This window comes from Notechis scutatus, chromosome Z (assembly GCF_049901735.1).
Source record: "Notechis scutatus isolate UNSWTSFEM ecotype Mainland chromosome Z, rNotScu1.2, whole genome shotgun sequence".
NCBI classification, from domain to species: domain Eukaryota; kingdom Metazoa; phylum Chordata; class Lepidosauria; order Squamata; family Elapidae; genus Notechis; species Notechis scutatus.
Window position 1 is genome coordinate 116123602 of NC_142025.1, and position 24592 is coordinate 116148193.

At 36.6% G+C, this 24592-nt stretch overlaps 1 protein-coding gene across 1 annotated transcript; it reads left to right on the forward strand.

Annotated features, from left to right (window-relative positions):
• The first annotated feature begins 7744 nt into the window (after positions 1 to 7744).
• Positions 7745 to 23193, forward strand: LOC113428072 (vomeronasal type-2 receptor 26-like). Its single transcript, XM_087947383.1, has 6 exons — positions 7745 to 7941; positions 9166 to 9457; positions 9588 to 10439; positions 11461 to 11688; positions 12081 to 12207; positions 22295 to 23193. Exons 1-6 carry the CDS (start codon positions 7745 to 7747, stop codon positions 23191 to 23193), a joined length of 2595 nt encoding a protein of 864 aa, XP_087803509.1.
• Positions 23194 to 24592: the final 1399 nt, after the last annotated feature.

The window sequence follows — 24592 nt, forward strand, 5'->3', positions numbered from 1 at the left end:
TAAAACCTTGTCTTGGTAGTAAATGTAGGTGATTCATTTTGTTCGTTCGACTCAACCTTTTATTTTCAAATAAAAAGATTAGTGTTTCTTTAGCTTCCTCACATTTTAGAACTTAAAATCTAGAAGAGGTTAAACAGATTATTTCAATTTATACTTCAGAGTTAGTACTTCTGCTTCTCTTATCACCATAACAATTTTTTTCATCCTTTGGAAAAAATAATAAAACAAACATGGTCTTTAATGCTTTCTTTCTTTTTTTAAACAAATTTTTATTAACTTTTAAAGACATACAAAACATACAAAAATTCAAGACATAAAAACATAAAAAATCTCTTTTCTGAAAATTGCTTAATCCCGGGTCAAAACTCTTGGTACAGACACACATTCAAATTCATATTCATTTTACATACCATTCCATATCTTATTACATTTTCATTTTTTCTATATAGCTTCTCCTTTCTTTTAAATTTTCTCAATTTTATTTTATTTATCTCCTCTCAATTCAAATCATAATATTTATTCTTTGTCTGTTCTATTTCCAACTATCCATTTATCTTTCTTCTTAAAAGAAAAAAAAAGTAAAACCTTCTCCTGATTGGAGTATGACTGGAGTATGACGCCTATGTCTCTTTCCCCTATATTTATAATACTTAATTTAAAGTACATAACTTACGTTGGGATTCTGTCTGGTATTCTAACATTATACAATATCATCAAAACCAATACAAATCTATTCATTAATATTAATATTTATTCATATCTTAAACATCTAGCACATTTCTTATCAATTAGATCACATATTTCTATGGGAGCATCTATTTGCCATATTAGTTCCATCCCCCACATCACATATTATAAATCATTATTACATTACATGTTCCCCTCTCCTTCTTCAAACCTCATTTCATGAATAGTTTCACTATTATAACATAGCCTAATCATTGGTATTAACAATCATTTATATCTTTAGACATTTTACACATTTCAATTAATTATCATACCTTTATGGGAACACTTCTTATACTTTCCAAAATTACCCCCCCCACATCACCGATCTTAAATCATTATTTCATTAAAGTACTCCCTCTCTTAACAAAAATTTCACTAAATTATACTAAATATTTATCACATTTTAAATTACATATTATTTCCAATCTTCTATAATTATTTCTAAATACAAATATAAAAATGCAATCATATGTACCCTTCTAGAATCCCTTTTCCAATAAAATCTATCCATTATCTCTGAAAAACTTTTGTTTTTTTGCATTTTGCTCCCCATCATTAAAGTTTCTTATTCCTTCCTTTCTCCCTTGCTTCTTCTTCTCCTTATCCTCTTTACCCCTTTGTCTCTCCACCTCCCTTTTATCCTGTTTTCTCTCTTTCTGTTGTTTCCTAACACAATATCCTCTTTTCACCTTATTCTTCTCTTTTTGGATTGTTTTCCCAGGTCTTAAAGTCTTCTTCTCCTTTTTCTCCTCCTTCTTTTCTTCTCCAACCAAAGTCACATATTCTTCAAAAATGGCTTCTTCTTTATCCTGCTCATACGATTTTACATAAGCACAAACCGTCATTTCTATAAACTGAAAAAGAGTGCCAAAAACATCTTTTCCTTCTCGCTTTTCTCTTTCATATTTTTGATGTATAAGTTCTAGTTCATTCACAACTGATGCCATTGTACAGAGAAATTTTTTTCCAAAACAACCACCCAAGTGCTTTTTAATCTGAGATAATTCTCATAAAATCCAAAGTCATCAAACAGTCCAATCAGCTGAGTCTTTTTAATGCTTTCTCTTTTTCCACTTTCTCTTTTTGGGATAAAGTTTGATCACAAAGTTCTCTTTAAAATATATCTTTAGAAACTCTTATTGCTGTTTAATAGCTCTTTAAAATTAGCTCTTTAAAGTTTTAGGCAGTCTTCTCCTTATTTTCAGGTTGCTCCATTTTTTTTTCCTCTCCCTTCCCACTCACAGCCAAAAAAAAAAAGATCTTCTTCTTCTTTTTTTTCCCCCTTTGAATATTCAGAAATCCTTGCTCCTTCAATATTCATTTACCTCCAGAACAAATTCCCGGATTTCTCTTATGGTTCCACTGCTGTCATGTTAGGGAGGAGAGTGAAAGGCAAGAAAAAAAAAAACTTACTCTTTTGAAATGTTTGCCGCTTGTATCTCTTTCTTGAAACAAAGTATCCTTAGCAGCCTTCAAGATTACAGGAACTCTCTCTCTTAGCTTTATCCCAGTCAGAAGCAACTTCCACAGCTCTTCCCTCTTCCTCCAGCACGAATCTTACCCGGCTGCTGGCTTCTTTGAGGCGGCTATTGCTCCACCACCTCAGGAAAAAGGGGTTGTTCCGGCTGGAAAGGGGGTCTGCGTTACCCCCAAACCTCTGTCCGGATCCCCTCTCTCTTCGGCTGCCTCTACAAGGCAGCCATAGCCCCCAGACCTATTTAGATCGGGGGCACCTTGGCAGCGAACGCGGCAGGGATCGCAGAGCCGCGAATTCCTGCTGCTACCGAAGCCGCGCAAAACCAGAAGCCGGTCTTTAATGCTTTCAAAGTATAATTGCCCTTCTCACTTTACTTGTGAATTCTAAATCATACAGCAGAGGAAAAACTGCATTTTCTCAGACAAATGATCATACTAGTGCTTAATGGAAAGAAGTCAACATGAATCACAAAGGTCATCCACTATGATTTTCAAAAGCATGGGTAGCATAGATGACAACTTCTTCACTTTTCTTCAAGATATGGATTATTGTTTTGAATGTTCACAAGATCATTATCCAAATAAAGAAAAGGAAGAATGTCTCCTTAAATTGCTGGTCTTTCTAACTTTTGAAGATACCTTAGGAATTGGTTTGGCCTCGATTGCTCTTTGTTTCTTCTTCGTGACATCTTGGGTACTTGGAACATTTGTTAAGCAAAGGGATACTCCCATTGTCAAAGCCAACAAACAGTCCCTCACCTACACTCTGCTTGTCTCTCTTCTGCTCTGTTTTCTCTCCACTTTGTTGTTCCTCAGTCAACCCAGCAAAGTGACCCGCCTTCTCCGACAACCAACTTTTGGCATCATCTTCTCAGTGGCCATTTCTAGTGTACTGGCCAAAACCATCACTGTGGTTGTGGCTTTTGTGGCTACTAAACCAGGATCTCAGATGAGGAGATGGGTGGGGAACAGATTGGCTTTTTTTTTTTTTTTGAAAATTTTATTGATTTTTGAAAACAAACATAAACAAACAAAACATAAAACATAAAACATCTTTTTTGAAAGCAGCATAGTCCCGGGATACATCTCTTCGTACAGACACAAATTCAAGTTCATGCTCATTTTTATATTCCATTCCATATCTTGTTACTATTCTACATTTTTGATACAGGTTCTCCCCTCTTTTAACTTTCTTAATTTTGTTTTATTTATTTCATCTCAATTCAAATCATTATATTTATATTCTTTGTCTGTCCTATTTCAACTGTCTACCATCTTTTCTCATTAAACAAAATTTATCCTGTAATCACTGATTGGAGTATGACGCCTTTATATCTTTCCCCTAAAATTATAACACTTAATATAATACATAACTTCCGTTTGGATTCTGCTTGGTACTTTCTAAAACTACACACTGTATTTTTATAGAAAGAAAAAATTATAAATGTATAATATAATTAGAACAACAATCCATACCAATTCAATTCTATCATTAATATTAATATTCATTTAAATCTTAACATTTTACACATTACTCTTCAGATAAATATCATACTTCTATGGAAACACTTATAAACTTTCCATAGTTAATTCCCCCCCACTTCACTTATATTTTATAAGACATTGAGTAATTAAAATGTTCCCATTCCTACCTAATTCAAATCTTTCATTTATCTTATTTCATTTATTTTGTTCACAAAAAAAATTCACTAAATTACACTGACTATTTTATACCTCTTTTTAATCTTATGTTGTTTCCAATTTTCTAACATTATTTCTATTACAAATATAACAATACCATCTTATGTACCTTCACATAATCCCTTTTTCAGTTAGATTTTCACCCATTGTCTCTGAATAGGTCCTGATTTTTTACATCTTACTCCAAACCTTTGTAACTTCTCTTCCTTTCCTTCTTCCCTTTCTTCTTCTCTCTCCCCTTTTTACTGCCCTGTCTCTCCACCTCCATTTCCCTCTTCTGTATTCCCCTTTTCTGTTGCTTTCCAACATTATATCCACTTTTCAAATTATTATTCCCTTTTTTGGTTGTTTCTTTAAGTCTTAAATTCTCCATTCTCTTTCCCCCCCTTTCCCCTTTCTTCCCCAAATAGAGTTACTTGTTCGTTAAAGATGGCTTCTTCTTTGTCCCAGTCTTCTTGTTGCGCAGTCTTTTCTAGTTGTTTCTCATAGTTACGAATCGCCATTTCTAAAAATTGAAAAACGGAGCCAAAGGAGCCCTTCCCTTCTTGTGTCTCTTTTTTATATTTTTTAAATTCCATTTTCAGTTCATCCAGAGATAATGCCATTGTAGAATTTTTTTAACAACCACCCAATTGTTTTTAGTCATTCAAATGTAATATCCAAAAATCCCAAAGTCACCAAGCAATCCAAATACACAGAGGCTGTTTCATTTTACACTTTCTTCTTTTTTCACTTTCTCTTCCTGGGGTTACTATTTAGTTACAAAGTTCCAATTAAAATGTATCTTTTAGAAGTCTTATTGAGATTTAAATTTAGATTCTTTTAAAATCCAGGCAGTCTCCTCCTTCCAGATCCTGCCCTTATTTTTTTCCTCTCCCTTCCTACTTATAGACAAAAAGGATTTTTTATTGTCCAGAAATCCTTATTGTCCCTTCAGCATTTAATTATATTTTCAGCTTAATTATTGGTGCCAAAGTGGATTTTTCTGATTTCTTATTCAGCTCTCTTCATTGTCAATGTGAGGAAGGAGAGAGAAGAAAAAAAAAATTTCCCTTTACACTTTCTTTCGCTGCTTCTGACTCTTCTTTGGGAGTGATGTTATCTTTTATAAAATTTAAATTCCAGGGTACCTTAGTTGTTGCTTTTTATCCCGGTCAGCCCAAACTTTCACTTCTTATCTTCCTCCTGCACTTTCTTTTCCGATTGAGTGCTTCTTTGAGGTGGCCATTTCTGACCGCCACTCCTACCGCCTTCGGGAAAGGGAGTTTGACCAGCTGAGGAGGAGAGATGCAGCTCTCCTCGACCCTGCTGGCGATCTCCCCCGTCTTCACCACCTCTATGGGGTGGCTTAGCCCTGAAGCCAGCTGGCTCGGGGTGCTCCAGCGGCGAGCCCAGGCAGAAACCGCGCACGATTGCAGATTCCTGCCTGCCGCTGAAGCCCTGCAAACCGGAAGTCGGAATTCAAGATTGGCTTTCCTGCTTTTTCTTCCAAGTCTGTATTTGTATAATTTGGTTGTCAACATCTCCCCCATTCCCTGAGTTGGACATGCACTCAGAGCTCCAAGAAATGATTTTACAGTGCAATGAGGGCTCAGCTTTCTTCTTTTACTGTGTCTTGGGGTACATGGGTATCTTGGCAATTGCCAGCTTTATTGTGGCTTTTCTTGACCCTAAATTGCCTGACAGCTTTAATGAAGCCAATTTCATCACCTTGAACATGTTGGCCTTTCTCAGTGTGTGGATCTCCTTCTTTCCAGCCTATCTGAGCACAAAAGGAAAAACCATGGTAGCTGTGGAGGTCTTCTCCATTTTGCCTTCCAGTGCTACATTACTGGGATGCATATTCCTGCCAAAGTGCTACATCATGGTTTTGCAGCCTGACCTCAACCTCAGGAAGCAACTCATAAAGAGAAATTAGTACCCATGTGATTTTTCTTGCTACGAAAAAAATGTTGACAAAAATAAAAAATAAAGGGACCATTTGCTCTTTATTTTAGTTATGGTTCATCACACAAGTTAAATGTTCAGAGTCAATTTGGCAGATTTTTTTTTTCATACAGTAAATTCTTTCCAGAGACCTGGGATGATTTTTGCTGGTATTTATAGAGTGTAAGCTGTTCTAAATAATGCTGTCTTATGCAGTTGACTAGTGGTGAATTTGTCAATGCTGATGTTGTTTATGTGAGACTTCAGATGTTTTCGGATAGCAACCAAAGTGCCTATTACTATTGATACTATTTATTTTGCCCTGGTCATTTTGTTTTAAGAATCCTGTAATCCCTTGCATTGGGTAGAGTTGGGAATTTACTGGCTGGACGCCCTTCCTTCTGCCTCTACAGAGCTCAAAGCAGATATTTTCCCTGTGCTACTAGAAAGAAATATATATGTCTCTACCTAGGATCAAACTCACACCTTTATTTATTATGATGCTAGAGCTCCACATCTAGGCCACCATGCCTAATGGTGGCTAATAAGATTAATTCCCTGGTCAGTGGTGAATCTACAAGACTAATGCTGTCACACAGGAGCTGAATACATTTTGTGGCCTGAAGCCAAATTTAAAGGACTAGAATCTTTCTTGTTTTTTCCTTATTCCAACAACAAAAATTTTGGGAGAAGCAATTACAGTGCAATGAGCAAAATTTGGGCTCTTAGAAACGACTGCAGAGTGAAGGAAAATGTGGGATCATTAGGTGAGATGTTGAGAGAGTTGGTGTCTTTTTTAAAAATAATTGGCTGCTACAAGCTGCCATCCAACATCATCTGCAAATACACTGTGAGAAAATCACAACAATTGGAGAAATTTGGAGATAATTCTAGATGGCAGAGGTATGATAATCACTTCCTAACTTTCTGATGAAATATATGATCTTTTGGTGTACTGAAACTTACAGAGCATCCCCTAGTATTTGTTAATTGTCATCTGTGGTTGGAAATTTGAACTGGGTTGAAAACACAGCTATTTAAAAAGAAAGCAGAAGGACAAGTGGATGAGGATTTGTTAGGTGATTTGAAGCCATTGAAATAATTATGTTGAAATGGCTCACTATATTTTGTTAAAGGGGAAGCTGAAGATTAGGTAGGCACTGCTGCCATATTGGAAACAGGAATTTAGAAGGCAGTATGTGCCAAAATCTGAATATAATGAGAATGTTGGAAGTTTTCCATGGAAGGTTGGAACTTTTTTATGAAAACATTATATAATGTCCATATATGGGAAACAGGAAGTGTTACGTAACCATGTGATTTGATAAACCTATATAAGCTGTATTCACTAAATGGGAGTGTCTCCTTCCTCCTAGAAAATGTTTTTTTCTTGAGTAGAGGGGGTCCATACTGCAGTATTTTCTCTAATAAAGCATCTTATGGATCAGATTATCAAAAGTCTGTTGATTCATTTTTATGTACTTCTCACAATAACTTTTTACTGAATAAATTTGAAGAACTAGAGAAAAGTGAAAGAAAATCTTCAAAATATCTTCCCGATTCTATTTCTTCAAATATTTTTAAAACTGGTTAACCATCAGTCACTTATTAGGTGACCCAAAAGAGAGAAAGATGTTGATCAGCTATGGAAAGAAAAAATGCCAGCTTGCCAATGTTTCAAATATAATTATATACCTTACAAATCCATTTAGGCAAAACAATCAAAGGTTGTCAGCAGAAGGGAATAGGAATTGAGAAACAACCCATATAATTACTTCTAGAGCCACCTGAGGGCACAAAGGGGTTGCTCCATGAAGTTAATTTCCACAGATTCTCTTCCTCCTGTTTTATCTGGCAGAACTTCTCTTTGACTGACAGAGCCAGACATTTTCTCCATAACAATAGAATGAAGATGTTGTCCATTCTGATGTTCTTAGTTCCCAAAGCCATTACTCTGAGCTGCCCTGCAAGTCCTACTTTCCCTGTTCCACATGAATGGTTCCAGCCTGGAGATCTCGTCATTGGTGGGATGGTGTCTCAAATATATTACAACTTCTATGAAATTGAATTTAAGGACCCTCCTTCTCTAAAACCTTATCCCTTGCCAATGTAATATTATTTTTTCCTTTAGATGTGTTCTCCAATTTTATTGAACTCCCCAAATATTTCTTATATGATTAAAAGCTGTATGAGTGTATTGCAAATTAATGTAATTTCTTTGTTTTTTGAGTGTATCTAGTTGTGGGAGAATAAATATTTTCTTTAAGTTAATCTCTCATGAAAATACTTTAAAGTCTTACAATCTTTTTCACTCACACATTAAATGTTCACCAAAAGAAGTTTTTTTGAAGAATCTTCAGTGAACTGAATGTATTTTTTTTTAAAAAAAAAATAGGTCTGCATTATGATTCCTCACAAAACATGCAAGCAGTAAATGAATGCTGAATCTGTTCATATTTTGTTTTATGCTAAGCTGAAAGACAATAAAAGTAGTACCTTGGAAAAAAGTTCTTATTCTCTTTCCTGTAATGAATATAATATTATATAATAGGATAAGATAGGATAGGATGGGGTAGGATAGGATAGGATAGGACAGAACAGAACAGAATAGAATAGGATAGGACAGAACAGAAAAGAATAGAATAGATGCTTGACTCCCTCTTCTTTGTGGCAGCTCCTGAGATATTAGAACACTGTTATCATGTCTCCCCCAGTCCTTCTTTTCATTAGACTAGACATACCCAGTTTCTGTAACCGTTCTTCATATGTTTTAGCCTCCAGTCCCCAAATCATCTTTGTTGCTCTTCTCTGCACTCTGTCTAGAGTCTAACATCTTTTTTAACAAACCCATGTTGGCTTTTGGTTATTACTTTGTTTGCTTCTAGGTTTTCAGTGATTCATTGCTTGGTTATTTTTTCCAGAATCTTCCCTGGTATTGAGATCAGGCTTATAGGTCTGTAGTCTCCTGGATCTATTTTTTTCCCTTTTTTGAAGATGGGAACTACATGAGCTCTTTTCCAGTCCCCTGGCAGTTCCTTGATGCTCCGGGATCTTTCATAGATATAGTTCAGTGATTCTGAGATCTCGTCTGCCAGTTCCTTCAGAACCTTGAGGTGTAATCCATCCACTTTTTTTTGTAAAGCATGGAAATACATGGAAACATTCTATCAAATTACTCTAGTATTTTATTATTTGCAATTCTCATAATCCTACTTCCATCAGAAACAGAAAGGTTTGTTATTCATTTAGAATAACATTTAGAAATGATGCCAAATTTTAACAATGTTTAAAAGTATTAATCAATAGGATTTCTTAAAAAAAACTTATTGGCAGTGCCGTCACCAAATTGTATCAACATGTCCTTGCCTTGGCCTTCGCTGTGAAGAAGATCAATGAAGATTCCCAGATCTTACCTAACATCACCCTTGGGTTCCACATCCATGACAGTTACTACAATCCAAGGATGACCTACCGCACCACTCTGGACCTGCTTTTCAGATCTAAGGGATTTTTTCCAAACTACAAATGCGATAACCAAAAGAATCTCATGGCCATTATTGGAGGATTAGATGCCTCTACATCTTCTTATATGGCAAAAAGTATAAATCTCTTCAAGATTCCACAGGTAATTTGGGCAGAGCAGTAAGAGATAAATCGGTCTTCTTTTGTAGTGAACTTTGGAGATAATTCAGTTTCCATATTTTTCCCTTCATTATCATGAATAATAACTTTGTCTCTCTTTGTTTTTTCTTCAGTTGACCTATGGCTCTTTTTCCCAAGAAGAGTTGCAGGCTACTAAGTTATCTTCACTTTATTGCATGGTTCCAAGAGAGGAGCATCAATACAATGGAATTATACAGCTTCTTCTCCATTTTGGATGGACATGGATTGGAATCTTTACTTTTGCTATGAATAAAGGAGAACATTTCTTAGAGAAAATGCATCTGTTGCTTTCCCAAAATGGGATCTGTTCAGCCTTCATCCAAAAGATTCCCCCACAAGCCCTATTTGAAAAACTATCAGAATTCTTTGATCTAATCTCAACTCTTTTTAATATACTGATCGATCAGAAAGCCAATGTTTTTCTTGTCTATGGTGATTCATTCACAATTCTGTGGCTCAGAAATGTTGTATTTCTCCATAATTTTGAAAACAAAGAGAGTGTATCATTTAGAAAGGTTTGGATCCTGATGTTCCCAATTGATTTCATATTGACAGGACTTCAAAGGGCTTGGGATCTCCAATTGTTCCATGGCGCTCTTTCCTTTACAGTGCACTCAAGAGAAGTTCAAGACTTCAAAGAATTTCTTCAAGTCATCAAACCTTCAACCCACAAAGATGGATTTATTCAAGAGATTTGGGAGCAATTGTTTGATTGTTCATTTTCAAATGAAGAATCACCCTCAATGATCAATGAAATTTGTAGTGGAGAAGAGAATTTGGAGACTCTGCCTGCACCTCTGTTTGAGTTGCAGATGAGTGGTCAAAGCTACACTATCTACAATGCAGTTTATGCAGTGGCACATTCTTTGCATGAGGCAGTGAGATCAAGAGCCCCACACAGAGAAATCCAAAGGTTTGAATTTCAAACTCTGCAGCCTTGGCAGGTGATGCATCCATACCACAACTATATTGTCTTTCAATGAATAGACATTGTCATCCACATTATCATATGACTTGTTTGCTACAGATATGAAAGAAAAAGTGTTATTAATTTAAGAGGTCATTCTGTGTTACAGAGTAAAGGAGATGAAAATAAAATGCTTTTGCATATTTCAGTCTCGTCAATAGGGGTTTTATATCATCCTTGTTTCCATAAATAACCATTTTATTTGTATGTAGAATTGTCCTCCCTTTAAGATTTCTTCAGCCTCGTTCCAAGAAGAATTCAATGAAAATAGCTCTGAAAGCAATCTTTTTTCTTTCTTTTGCTTGTTTGTTCTGAAATATGAATGTTTCACTCTTCTTAATAGTTTTTTTGCAATTTACTTAAGTCAGGGCTTATAGACTGGGGACTTGAAATTTATGAAGACTTTTTCTATTATACCTTTATTATTTGCATATCAGTTCAGATTGGGTCATATTAGATAGATAGATAGATAGATAGATAGATAGATAGATAGATAGATAGATAGATAGATAGATAGATAAATGTAGACAGACAGACAGACAGACATTCAAACAGACAGATGAGGGGGGACAGAATACTTTTGCTCCATATAAGTCTGTGAAGACCCTCTTGAGTCTCATATTCTAAAAGTTGGTTAAAGGAAATTTATCATATCCTATGCTTTCAAATAGCTTTGCAGCAGTGAAGAAAGATATGTGGAGGATATGATTATGGGTTTGGTTGATTGTTTATATAGTGAATGTAAATCTAAATCATATTCAAAATAAAATGTTTTCAAATTGTTTTTATTGATTGACATTTTTTCCTATCTTTCCTTAAAATCATTAATAAAGAAAATCTATACAGTTCTGTATAATATAGACTATTGATTTTCTCAAGGTAACTATTTGAGCATTACTGTAGGAATGGGGAGAATGAGTGAATGAAACTTGAATATGATGGTCTCTTCTCATTATATTGTTCTAAATACCCTCTCTTTTTTCTTTCCCTTGAAGTAGCTCCATCCATTTCTTCAAGGCATTTCTTTTAACAATTCAGCTGGGGAGAGAGTGTTCCTGAATGAGAAAGGGGAAACAACAGGGGGATTTGACATCACCAACATGATTACTTTTCCAAACAGATCCTTTCAGAGAGTTAGAGTTGGAGAGATGGATCTACAGGCTCCGAAAGGAAATGAATTATTCATTGATGAAGATATGATTATCTGGCATTCTGCTTTTAACCAGGTATGGACACATTGAATGGACTATATAGTGATTTATTATGATATCATGAATATGTCTTTGCCTGTAAAGCCATATTAAACATTGTCTCTGTATGAATCTATATAATTTATAAATCTAATTTTTGTTTTTGAAAGAAGAAAGGCATATTCTGGAAAAAATACTCTCCATATTTAGGCATTTACAAAACAAACATTACAATGAGAAAACATTTCATATTTGGGTTGCAATTATCAATTGAAAAGAGGTTAATTTTACATAATTTATATAAAGTTTGATAAAATTCAGATAAAATTCTATTGGGAAGTCAAATATAGCTTCCTGCCATATTGAAGAAGAATTAGAAACTCTTTTTAAAAATATCTCTTTGCAAAACCTTTTGTATTTCTGACTAGGTACTTCCAATTTCTCTATGTAATGAGCATTGCTCCCCTGGATATTGGAGAAAAGGGATGGAAGGAAAACTATTATGTTGCTACAACTGTGTTCCATGTCCAGAAGGGAAGATTTCAAATCAAAATGGTGAGTTAGACATTCCATTAAGTTTTATTAAATAGATTTAAGCAAATTGTAATGCGTTACTTTAGCATACATATAATTGTTTCACAAATTGGTATACATTTCTGTACTGTGGATTAATGTTCAGTAGTCTATATTCTGGTGGGGACGTCATGGTGGTGCGGAGCAAGGAGAGTGAACTCCATTCTCCTGTGCCTGATTTTTCATGATTGGGAGCTATTTGGGGCATTGTGGATCCTGGAGAGAAGCACAAATTAGATGGGAAGCCTTAAGGGTACTGAGGAGAAAGGCAACCTTTTGCTATGATGAGAGGAAACCCCTTAAAACTGGCATGCAAGAAAACCATGCAAGGATCTACAGTGGGTCCGAAGCCATGACAGCCAGTTTGACAAGGAGTAGGAAGGAAGAAGAAGTGGGAATTGACTAATATCTGCAGATTACTTAAGTACTTAAATATTTAAAAAGTATATATAAATATCTGTAACAGTATCTATTTTATGCCATATATTCTGTTTTCTATATTTATACTCGATGAATTGATTTATCTATTAGACATACAATTTATATAGGATAATTATATACACTTAAACTTGTGTGTGTGTGTGTGTGTGTGTGTGTGTGTATGTGTATACATATATATATATATATGGTATTCAGCTTTGTTCAGGTATTTTCCCACATCATTATAGTTGTGCTTTTCGTCGAACACAATACAGAAGCCTGATGATGGCAGATGAGATTCTGCCGAAAAGTTGCTACAACTTTAAAAGCACCACTACTATGACGTGGGAAAATACCCGAACAAAGCTGAATGCCATACATATATATGTATATGTATATGTATATGTATATGTATATGTATATGTATATGTGTATGTGTATGTGTGTATGTATGTGTGTGTGTGTGTGTGTATATATATATATATATATATATATATATATGGATCTTTGGTTATTAGGGTTTTCTCCCGCGTAAGATTCAAAGTATCTGAGCAGCGTTCGGCGTGAGTCCCACTCGCCATCTTCAGGCTGGTGCTTCGGCTTAGTGCCAGTGCTTGCACTGGCACTAAGAAGCACCAGCCTGAAGATGGCGAGTGGGACCTCGCCGAAACGTTGCTCAGATACTTTGAATCTTACGCTGGGAGAAAACCCAATAACCAAAGATCCACATACAAATACCCGAGAACCTCAGAAAACAAAATATATATATATATATATATATATATATATATATATATATATATATATATATATATATAGAGAGAGAGAGAGAGAGAGAGAGAGAGAGAGAGAGAGAGAGAGAGAGAGAGAGAGAGAGAGAGAGAGTATTCAGCTTTGTTCAGGTATTTTCCCACGTCATTGTAGTTGTGCTTTTAAAGTTGTAGCAACGTTTCGGCAGATCTTCTTGCTCCACATGTAGATCTTTGATCATTTCCAAGAAGTGGAAGCAAGTGGAGCATGTGGAGCAAGAAGATCTCCTTGTAAGTTTTGACGTGGTTTCACTATTCACTCAAGTCCCAATAAAAGAGACCCTTGAAATCATCAAAGATAAATACCAACCAGCTAACCACCTCATGGAACTAACAGAACACTGCTTAACCAACACATATTTCATATACAAAGGACAAAGATACAAACAAACTGAAGGAGCCCCTATGGGATCACCACTGTCACCCGTCATTGCAAACCTGTTCATGGAAGAATTTGAATCCAGAGCCCTGGCCAATGCCATCCACAAACCCAAACTATGGTTAAAATACATCGATGACACATTTGTGATTTGGCTCCATGGAAAAGAAAACCTAAACAATTTCCTAACACACCTTAACAGCACACACCCCAAAATCAAGTTCACCATGGAAACGGAAACAAACAAACAACTACCATTCCTAGATGTACTAATCTACAAAAAAACAGATGGCACACTAGGACACACCATATACCAGAAGAAAACACACACCAACCGCTACCTCAACGCCCAATCCCACCACCACCCAGCACAGATAAACTCCGTGGCTAAAACACTAATTACTAAAACCAAACGCCTGGCAGACAAGACACACATTAAGACTGAACTATGCACCCTGACCAAAGTACTGACAGCCAACGGCTTCCACAAAAGCAAAATCACCGGCTTGATCCACAAAAACACACTGAGACATAATGGAGACCTAGAAGTTGAACAGATCTATGAAACAGCTGTCCTGCCCTACATAAGAGGCACTACAGACAAAATTAGTAAGATACTACACAGACACCACATCAAGACTGCCTTCAAAACAGACAGAAAAATAGCAGCCATCCTCAGCAACCCCAAAGATAAAATTGACCTGGAAAACCAAGGCATATACGAAGTCCCCTGTGTATCATGCCCGGCCACATACATTGGACAGACCAATAGAAGAATAAGTACCCGCCTGGATGAACACAAAAATGCAGTCAAAAAGCTGGAACACACTTCCTCACTAGTCCAACACATGGAAGCCACAGGTCATAGCATCAACTTCAATGGCACCAAAACCCTAGCCACTATAGAAAACCCCAGCCACAGAATCATCAGAGAAGCCATAGAGATTGAAAGACCAGAAAGCATGAACAGAAGAGATGATTCCACCAGACTGTCAATCATTTGGAAGCCTGCACTCACAAACAAAAAAATCTCCACACCACAAGCCAGGCAAACACCTGGGCACAAACAGATCCCCCTGATACCTCCAGCTCAAACACACCCCAACCAGGCACCCAGATGAAACCTAGCTTCCTAACTAATGATAGCCATCCATTCACCCAGAGCCAAGCTGCACTAAAGGCCTCCAATAAAGTAAGACAATGTTGCCAGCCAATCAAGATACAAAAAGAGCCAAAAAACAGACAGAAGATATTAGAAACACCAATCAAGAAGAACACAGCAAACTCCAAGACCAATAAACACGGACCAAGACTCTCAACCAATCAGGATGAAGAAAAAACCATTCTGGCACAGCAATAGGTTGCCCCAAATTCAAATCTGAAACCACTGTAAAAGCCTGACTCACAGATGAACACTATACAGAAGCCTGATGATGGCAGATGAGATTCTGCCAAAACGTCGCTACAACTTTAAAAGCACAACTACTATGACGTGGGAAAATACCCGAACAAAGCTGAATGCCATATATATATTTCCTAACACACCTAAACAATGCACACCCCAAAATCAAGTTCACCATGGAAACAGAAACAAACAAACAACTACCATTCCTAGATGTACTAATCTACAAAAAAACAGATGGCACAATAGGACACACCATATACCAGAAGAAAACACACACCAACCGCTACCTCAACGCCCAATCCCACCACCACCCAGCACAGATAAACTCCATGGCTAAAACACTAATTACCAGAACCAAACGCCTGGCAGACAAGACACACATTAAGACTGAACTATGCACCCTGACTAAAGTACTGACAGCCAACGGCTTCCACAAAAGCAAAATCACCAGCTTGATCCACAAAAACACACTGAAACATAATAGAGACCCAGAAGATGAACAGACCTATGGAACAGCTGTCCTGCCCTACATAAGAGGTACTACAGACAAAATTAGTAAGGTACTACACAGACATCACATCAGGACTGCCTTCAAAACAGACAGAACAATAGCAGCCATCCTTAGCAACCCCAAAGATAAAATTGATCTGGAAAACCAAGGCATATAACGAAGTCCCATGTGCATCATGCCCGGCCACATACATTGGACAGACCAATAGAAGAATAAGTACCCGCCTGGATGAACACAAAAATGCAGTCAAAAAGCTGGAACACACTTCCTCACTAGTCCAACACATGGAAGCTACAGGTCATAGCATCAACTTCAATGGCACCAAAACCCTGGCCACTATGGAAAACCCTAGCCACAGAGTCATCAGAGAAGCCATAGAGATTGAAAAAAGACCAGAAAGCATGAACAGAAGAGATGATTCCATCAGGCTGTCAATCATTTGGAAGCCTGCACTCACAAACAAAAAATCTCCACACCACAAGCCAGGCAAACACCTGGGCACAAACAGATCCCCCTGATACCTCCAGCTCAAACACACCCCAACCAGGCACCCAGATGAAACCCAGCTTCCTAACTAATGATAGCCGTCCATTTACCCGAAGCCAAGCTGCACTAAAGGCCTCCATTAAAGTAACACAATGCTGCCAGCCAATCAAGATACAAAAAGAGCCAAAAAACAGACAGAAGATATCAGAGACACCCATCAAGCAGAACACAGCAAACTCCGAGACCAATAAACACAGACCAAGACTCCCAACCAATCAGGATGAAGAAAAAACCATTCTGGCACAGCAATAGGCTGCCCCAAATTTAAATATATATATATATATATATATATATATATATATATATATATATATATATATATATATATATATATATATTCTGAGGTTCTTGCGGGTATTTGTATGTGGATCTTTGGTTATTTGGGTTTCTCCGCGTAAGATTGGAAGTATCTAGGTAACGTTTGATGAAGTCTCATTCATGATCTTCAGGCTTCTGTCTTCAGCTCTGTGCTTCTCAGAGTGATCACTCTGAGAAGCACAGAGCTGAAGACAGAAGCCTGAAGATGATGAATGAGACTTCATCGAAACGCTGCCTAGATACTTCCAATCTTACGCGGGAGAAAACCCAAATAACCAAAGATCCATATACATATACATATACATATACATATACATATACTATATCGTGTACGTGTGCGTGTACGTGCACGATGTACGTGTACGTGTGCGTGTGTGTGTGTGTGTGTGTGTGTGTGTGTGTGTGTTTTCTTAAGTTTTCGTGGGTACTTACATGTATGGTATTCAGCTTTGTTGGGTATCTTCCCACGTCATTGTAGTTGTGCTTTTAAAGTTGTAGCTATGTTTTAAAAGCACAACTACAATGACGTGGGAAAATACCCGAACAAAGCTGAATACCATATATATGTATATGTATATGTATATGTATATGTATATGTATATGTATATGTTTATTTTATTTATTTATTTATTTGATTTGCCAATTGTTTACAAGATAATAAGTATAAGTGTATACATAGTTGTGAATACATGAAATGGGTACATATAAGAAAAATAAAAGAATAAGAGAAACAATAGGACAGGGACGGTAGGCACGATGGTGCGCTTATGCACGCCCCCTACAGACCTCTTAGGAAAGGGGTGAGGTCAATAGTAGACAGTCTAAGGTTAAAGTTTTTATGTATATGTATATGTATATATTTATAACAGACCCCCCCTGATACCTCCAGCTCAAACACACCCCCAACCAGGCACCCAGATGAAACCTAGCTTCCTAATAAATGATAGCCGTCCATTTACTCGGAGCCAAGCCGCACCAAAAGCCTCCAATATAGGAAACACAATGTTGCCAGCCAGTCAAGACAAAAAAAGCTACAAAAGAGACAGAAGGTATTAGAAACACCAATCAAGCAGAACACAGCAAACTCCAAGACCAATAAACACAGACCAATACTCCCAACCAATCAGGATGAAGAAAAAACCATTCTGGCAAAGCAGTAGGCTAGCACCAAATTTAAAACTGAAATGGCTGTGAAAGTCTGACTCACAGACGAACACAATACAGAAGCCTGATGATGGCAGATGAGATTCTGCCGAAACGTTGCTACAACTTTAAAAGCACAACTATAATGACGTGGGAAAATACCCGAACAAAGCTGAATACCATACATGTAAGTACCCGCGAAAACTTAAGAATATATATATATATATGGTATTCAGATTTGTTCGAGTATTTTCCCATGTCTTTATTATTGTGCTTTTAAAATTGTTGCTATGTTTCAGCAGAAACTCATCTGCCATCATCAGGTTGGTGTATTGGGCTCATCTTCGACGTGTGTGTCAGGCTTTTGCAGTCGTTTGTGTTTTAAATTTGGTGCTCGCCTCGTGCTTCGTTTGAATGGATTTTTTTTCATCCTTATTGGTTGGGAGTCTTGGTCTGTGTTTATTGGTCTTGGAGTTGGCTTTCTGCTTGATTGGTGTTTTTAATATCTGTTTTGTAGCATTTTTTGTCTTGATTAGCTGGCAACATTGTGTTTCATGTATTGGGGGCTTTCAGCATGACTTGGCTTCAGGCAAATGGCCTGCTGTCATTTATTAAGAAGCTAGGTTTCATCTGGGTGGCTGGCTGGGGTTTGTTTGGGCTGGAGGTATCAGGGGGTGCCTCTTTGTGCCCAGGTGCTTGCTTGGTTTGTGGTGTAGAGATTTTGTTTGTTTGTAAGTACAGGCTTCCAGATAATTGATAGTCTGGTGGAGTCATTTATTTTATTCATGCTTTCAGATCTTATTTCAATCTTTATGGCATCTCTGATAATTCTGTAGCTGGGATTTACCATTGTGGCTAGGGTTTTGGTGCCATTGAAGTGAATACATATACATGCATACACACATACATACACACACACATTTATTTATATAAATAAATACTTTATTTATTCTACCCTATTTATTATATATGTTAAATTATTAATTACAATCAATAGTCAAATAATATTGTTAATAGAAATACATTGTCTATATTTCCTTGATATTCAATTGATAATTGGTCATAAATTACAGTTATATTTATATTTATACAAATACATTTATACTTATACTTTTTATGTTTATATAAGGAAAGTTATAGTTAAGTACCTTAAATTTATGGTCTTCCTTAAATTTATGATAGAATTATACAACTAAACAAAGACAAAGGGAGATATAATATACAGAAAGGCATAGTGGTAAGATTGACTTGTATAATATATTTATATTCCTCAAATCCTTTAACAAATTTTTAGATACTTAATAACTAATACATACCTGAACTATAGTGATTAGTTTATGATAGTTAGATTGAAAAAACTGGCATAGTTTGATATTTTCTGGAGGTCAGCTGATAAAATTGATGATAGTATCTTTTCAGAAACTTTGGGAAATTTGTAAGTCTTAAGATATGTACTATCACAACTGTTACCAAAATTGGGAAGAAAACAGTGTCCAACTCAGTACTGACAACAGCATCACCAGCAAGACAATGCTCAATTGAGGGTATGCTGAGCTCTAAGAAGATGAATCCTGCATCAAGGCAAGGGAATTTTTCAATCTCTATGTAATATCAGAAGAAGATCAAGCTATAAAGAAGAAATTGAAAGTAGGAGCCAGGAAGAACAACATTTGGAGGGAAGAGAAGTAAAGCAACAGGAAAGGGAACAGGAAGAAACTGAAAGATCAAAAAGATAGGGTGTAAGAACAAGGCAATAAAGAGAAACAAGAGCAAACAGACATACACACAAAGTAGGATGGAAGAAGCAATTAAATTAATCTCCATTAATGTCAATGGCTTAAACCCATGATGGTGAACCTATGACACGCATGCCACAAGTGGCACGCAGAGCCATTTGTGCCGGCATGTGAGCTGCAGGCAAACTTTTCTCACTGTGCATGTGTGTGCCTCACAGCTGTTTTTTGGCTGGTTTGAGGCCTTTTTTGGCCTGCCAAAGGCTTGAGGAAGGCTTCTTCAGGCTTCTACAAGCTTTGTAAGCCGAAATCTAGCTCTGTTTCATCACTTCCTGTTTTTATGAAAAAAATCGGAAGTGACAAAACGGAACTAGATTTTGGCCTACAAAATTTGTAGAAGCCTGAAGAAGCCTTCTTCAAGCATTTGGGAGGCCAAAAAAGGCCTCACACCTGCAGAAAATCAGCTGTGATGTGCAGCACAGGTAAGGGGGTGGCGGAGCGGGGGGTGGGATTACACGCACATGTGTAGGGGGAATGGGGGGATGCACATTGCCTTCTGGGTGCTGGCATGCAAGCACAAGCGTGCAAGCACATGCACAATTTTTGGCACAGAAAAGGTTAGCCACCACTGGCTTAAACTCACCAATAAAAAGGCAAAAATATTAATTAAATTACAGAAACAAAATATAGATATTATATGCCTTCAGGAAATACATATACAAAGACACCATAGCAAATTATTGGAATCAACAAAACTGGGGGAATTATATGAATCTCTGGCTCAACAAAAAAAGTGGTATATGTTAGAAAGCAGCTACAATCTAAACAGGTCTATGCAGATGAGGAGGGTAGAATTCTAATGCTGGAAATATTTGTAAACTTTAAGAAAGTATTATTAACTGTCATATATGCACCTAAGGAGAAACAGGGAGGATTTTATAATAAATTATATAGGAAATTATTAGAATTGGAGTATGAAATCATATGTCTGGTAGGTGATTTCAATGCAACAGTGAACCCCCCCAAAAAGATTATGTTAGTAACAGCATAGACAAGAGAAAAAAAAGGAAAACACTGCTGAAAATATTATATCAAATGATAAATGAATTGGGATTAAGAGACATAAGGAGGGAAATGAACGCAGACAAAAAAATATATATACTTACTATTCAATACCACATAAATCATGATCATGATTGGATAGAATATGGATGAATGTGGAAATAGAGCAAAATATAGAGGAAGTAGAAATTGACATAAATACATGGGCAGACCATGTATATAAATACATGGGCAGACCCTATTAAAATAAGTTGGAAAGGGTTGAAAAAGAGAAGATGGATGTAAAATCAGGAAATTCTAAAAGAAAAAGGATGTGTTAGGATGATGGAAAGGGAATTAGAGAACTTCCTAAGAGAAAATTAAAAAACAGCAAACATCAGTTCAGGACCTATGGGACTCCACAAAGGTATACATAAGAGATTTAACAATTTCATACGCTGCATGAAGATGTAAAGAAAAAAAAAAAGAAAAACAAACTGGATTGCAAAAAACACTCATGGAATTAGAAAAAAATACTAAAAAAAGAACCACATAATAAAGTAATAAATTAAGAAAGAGTTATGATTAAACATAAACTGAATATGCTGATGTAGGAAGAATGGATACAAAATATGAGAAAGATGAAACAAAATTACTTTGAACATGAGAACAAGCTGGGAAGGTGGCTAACCTATAAATTAAAGAAAGAAAAGGAGAGAAGATCAATCCAGCAGTTGAAAGATGCGGACGGTACAGTACAATACAGTAAAGAAAAAATATATTGTCAAAACTTTCTTTGAGGAATTATATATTCTTTGAGGAGGATTATAATTAGCAGAAAATCTCACATGAACATATCATTTGAGGATATGGGCATTGATTTAATTGAAAAGTTCCAACTCATCCTTCTCGTCCTCCTCCTCCACATTCTCCTCCTCTTCTTCCTCCTTCTTCTGCCCCATATTAAAACATGATTAAAGGACTACTACTCTCCACTCTTCAAAGACAACCTCCACTTCAAATTTAAATAAACAATGACAGCATATTTTTTTTACAAATGATAATGTAAAATTCCTCAACAACCATTTCATCAGCTGAGGTCCATTTAACCATGAGGGAACTAAGACATTTTTCCTCTTGATCTGCCATTTTCTAGACCTTATCTTCCACAAAAACCTGAAAGTAAGAGAAAGGAAAGGAGCTTCAGCAAACAAATAATGATTTGTGAATGGGTTAGATATTCCAATCTCAAAGGGATATAGCATGTGTGTTTGTAGAACAATTAATACTTTCCCTATGGAACACAAAGCACAGACCAGAGTTCAGAGTAATACCTTGGTTTGGTAGTAAATGTAGGTGATTCATTTTGTTTGTTCGACCCAACCTTTAATTTTCACATAAAAAGACTAGTGTTTCTTTAGCTTCCTCACATTTTAGAACTTAAAATCTAGAAGAGGTTAAATAGATTATTTCAATTTATACTTTAGAGTTAGTACTTCTCCTCTTATCACCATAACAATTTTCTCTATCCTTTGGAAAAATTAATAAAACAAACATGGTCTTTAATAATTTCAAAGTATAATTGCCCTTTTCACTTTACTTGTGAAGTCTAAATCATACAGCAGAGGAAAAACTGCATTTTCTCAGACAAATGATCATACTAGTGCTTAATGGAAAGAAGTCAAAATGAATCACAAAGGCCATCCACTATGATTTTCAAAAGCATGGATAGCATAGATGACAACTTCTTCACTTTTCTTCCAGATATGGATTACTGTTTTGAATGTTCACAAGACCATTATCCAAACAAAGAAAAGAAAGAATGTCTCCTTAAATTGCTGGTCTTTCTAACTTTTGAAGATACCTTAGGAATTGGTTTGGCCTCGATTGCTCTTTGTTTCTTTTTTGTGACATCTTGGGTACTTGGAACATTTGTTAAGCAAAGGGATACTCCCATTGTCAAAGCCAACAACCAGTCCCTCACCTACACTCTGCTTGTCTCTCTTCTGCTCTGTTTTCTTTCCACTTTGTTGTTCCTCAGTCAACCTGGCAAAGTGACCTGCCTTCTCCGACAACCAACTTTTAGCATCACCTTCTCAGTGGCCATTTCTAGTGTACTGGCCAAAACCATCACTGTGGTTGTGGCTTTTTTGGCCACTAAACCAGGATCTCAGATGAGGAGATGGGTGGGGAAAAGATTGGCTTTTTCTATTGTCCTTTCCTGCTTTCTCTTCCAAGTCTTTATTTGTATAATTTGGTTGTCAACATCTCCCCCATTCCCTGAGTTGGACATGCACTCAGAGCTCCAAGAAATAATTTTACAGTGCAATGAGGGATCAGCTTTCTTCTTTTACTGTGTCTTGGGCTACATGGGTATCTTGGCCATTGCCAGCTTTATTGTGGCTTTTCTTGCCCGTAAATTACCTGACAGCTTTAATGAAGCCAAGTTCATCACCTTCAGCATGTTGGCCTTTTGCAGTGTGTGGATCTCCTTCTTTCCAGCCTATCTGAGCACAAATGGAAAAGCCATGGTAGCTGTGGAGGTCTTCTCCATTTTGACTTCCAGTGCTACATTACTGGGATGCATATTCCTGCCAAAATGCTACATCATGGTTTTGCGGCCTGACCTCAACCTCAGGAAGCAACTCATAAAGAGAAATTAGTACCCATGTGGTTTTTCTTGCTAGGAAAAAAATGTTGATAAAAATAAAAAATAAATGGACCATTTGCTCTTTACAGGAATCATGTAATTTTCATTTTGGCCTAAGGACATATGGTTTGTTTTAGTTATGGTTCATCACACAAGTTAAGTGTTCAGAATCAATTTGGCAGATTTTTTTTTCACACATCAAATTCTTTCCAGAGACCTCGGATGATTTTTGCTGGTATTTATAGAGTGTAAGCTAAATAATTCTGTCTTATGCAGTTGACTAGTGGTGAATTTGTCAATGCTGATGTTGTTTATGTGAAACTTCAGATGTTTTCGGATAGCAACCAAAGTGCCTATTACTATTGATACTATTTATTTTGCCCTGGTCATTTTGTTTTAAGAATCCTGTAATCCCTTGCATTGGGTAGAGTTGGGAATTTACTGGCTGGACGCCCTTCCTTCTGCCTCTACAGAGCTCAAAGCAGATATTTTCCCTGTGCTACTAGAAAGAAATATATATGTCTCTACCTAGGATCAAACGCACACCTTTATTTATTATGATGCTAGAGGTCCACACCTAGGCCACCATGCCTAATGGTGGCTAATAAGATTCCCTGGTCAGTGGTGAATCTACAAGACTAATGCTGTCACACAGGAGCTGAATACATTTTGTGGCCTGAAGCCAAATTTAAAGGAGAAGAACCTCTCTTGGTTTTTCCTTATTCCAACAACAAAAATTTTGGGAGAAGCAATTACAGTGCAATGAGCAAAATTTGGGCTCTTAGAAATGTCTGCAGCATGAAGGAACATGTGGGATCATTAGGCGAGATGTTGAAAGAGTTGGTGTCTTTTTAAAAAATAATTGGCTGCTACAAGCTGAAATCCAACATCATCTGCAAATACACTGTGAGAAAATCACAACAATTGGAGAAATTTGGAGATAATTCTAGATGGCAGAGGTATGATAATCACTTCCTAACTTTCTGATGAAATATATGATCTTATGGTGTACTGAAACTTACAGAGCATCCCCTAGTATTTGTTAATTGTCATCTGTGGTTGGAAATTTGAACTGGGTTGAACACAGCTATTTAAAAAGAAAGCAGAAGGACAAGCGGATGAGGATTTGTTAGGTGACTTGAAGCCATTGAAATAATTATGTTGAAATGGCTCACTATGTTTTGTTAAAAGGGAAGCTGAAGATTAGGGAGGCACTGCTGCCATATTGGAGACAGAAAGTTAGAAGGCAGTATGAGTCAAACTTTTTTTTTGCCAGTTTGTTCGCTAATATAGAACATCATGAACAAAAGTGGATAAATACTGATATAAATTAAAGTCTCCAGAAGTGGGGATTAAAACCTCCAAGAAAAGAATGTATAACTTTTTACTGAATAAATTTGAAGAACTAGAGA

Coding starts and splice junctions, on each gene's coding strand:
- LOC113428072 (XM_087947383.1), top strand. CDS start 7,745: ATGTTGTCCATTCTGATGTTCTTAGTTCCCAAAGCCATTACTCTGAGC. Junction 9,458..9,587: donor ATCTCTTCAAGATTCCACAG/GTAATTTGGGCA, acceptor TTTTTTCTTCAG/TTGACCTATGGCTCTTTTTC. Junction 12,208..22,294: donor GAAGATTTCAAATCAAAATG/GTGAGTTAGACA, acceptor CTTTTCTTCCAG/ATATGGATTACTGTTTTGAA.